Source organism: Gossypium hirsutum, chromosome A04 (assembly GCF_007990345.1).
Source record: "Gossypium hirsutum isolate 1008001.06 chromosome A04, Gossypium_hirsutum_v2.1, whole genome shotgun sequence".
In the NCBI taxonomy this organism is placed as follows: Eukaryota; Viridiplantae; Streptophyta; class Magnoliopsida; order Malvales; family Malvaceae; genus Gossypium; species Gossypium hirsutum.
The window spans coordinates 47,586,730-47,588,186 of NC_053427.1; the positions used below are offsets into that span (position 1 = coordinate 47,586,730).

At 40.4% G+C, this 1,457-nt stretch overlaps 1 protein-coding gene across 1 annotated transcript; it reads right to left on the reverse strand.

Moving 5' to 3' along the window:
* Positions 1-819: 819 nt before the first annotated feature.
* LOC121228066 (uncharacterized mitochondrial protein AtMg00860-like) lies at positions 820-1,236 on the reverse strand. Its single transcript, XM_041111197.1, has one exon. The coding sequence runs from the start codon at positions 1,234-1,236 to the stop codon at positions 820-822; it is 417 nt and encodes a 138-aa protein (XP_040967131.1).
* Positions 1,237-1,457: the final 221 nt, after the last annotated feature.

The window sequence follows — 1,457 nt, forward strand, 5'->3', positions numbered from 1 at the left end:
CCTTTACTTGTTGACACACTAGGCACTTGGAAATGAACTCTGAAATGTCTCTTTTCATACTCGACCACCAATACATTTTCTTAAGGTCGTTGTACATTTTACGCTACCCAGGTGAACTGACAAACAACCACTATATGCCTCTCGTAAAATCTTCTGAATGAGCTCACTATCTTTGGGTACACAAACTCTATCTTTGAACATTATACACCCATCAGTACTAATACGAAAATCTGACTCGACCTCTGATTCACACTGCTTTCTCTTGGCTCGTAATTTCTCATCATCTTTCTGAGCTTCACGGATTTCATGAAGAAAAGTCAGTCTAGCTCTCAACACTGCTAGGATCGATCCATCACTAGATGTAGTCAATTGAGCATTCAAGGCTCTCAAGGCAAACAATGATTTCCTACTCAAAGCATCGACGACTACATTTGCCCTTCCCGAATGATAGTCGATAATCAACTCATAATCTTTTATTAGCTCTAACCATCATCGTTGCCTCAAATTCAACACTTTCTGAGTCATTAAATATTTTAGACTCTTGTGATCGATAAATACTCAGCATCTCTCACCATACAAATGGTGTCGCCAAATTTTCAGTGCGAACACCACAGCTGTTAGCTCTAAATCATAGGTGGAATAATTCCTCTCATGAGGTTTTAGCTGTTTCGAGGCATAGGCTATAACCTTGCCTTCTTGCATTAGCACACACCCTAAACCGTTTAGGGAGGCGTCACTAAAAACTACAAATTCCTTGCCCGACTCAGGTTGCACCAAAATTTGGGCTTCGGTCAACAAAGCCTTTAATTTCTCGAAGCTCTATTGGCACTCTTCGGTCCATTCAAACTTGACATCTTTTTGCAGTAGCCTTGTTATTGGCGTAGCTATCATGGAGAATCCATTTACAAATCGTCTATAGTATCCCGCTAGCCCCAGAAAACTGCGAACCTCTGTCACATTCCTCAGCGGTTTCCACTCCACAATAGCGAAGATCTTATTCAGATCAACTTGGATTCCATCACCTGACACTATATGTCCTAGAAACCTGACCTCTTTCAGCCAAAACTCGCTCTTACTAAACTTGGCTTCAAGTTGTTTATTCCTCAAGATTTGCAACACAGTTCTCAAATGCTCCGCGTGCTCATTCTCGTTACGCAAATAAACCAAGATGTCATCAATAAAAACGACGATGAAGCTATCCAAATACGGTCGGAAGATGCGGTTCATCAAGTCCATAAATACCACTAGGGCATTTGTCAATCCAAAAGGCATAACAAGAAACTCGTAATACCCATATCTCGTCGAAAAAGCGGTCTTCGATACATCTTGTTCTTTGACTCTTAACTGGTAGTAACCTGAGCTCAAATTTATTTTAGAAAATACAGTGGCTCCTCTTAATTGATCAAAGAGATCATCAATCCTTGGTTGGGGATACTTTTTCTTTACTATTACTTTGT

Excerpts from the sequence above, each read along its gene's own strand:
- LOC121228066 (XM_041111197.1), bottom strand. The coding sequence starts at position 1,236 with ATGGACTTGATGAACCGCATCTTCCGACCGTATTTGGATAGCTTCATC.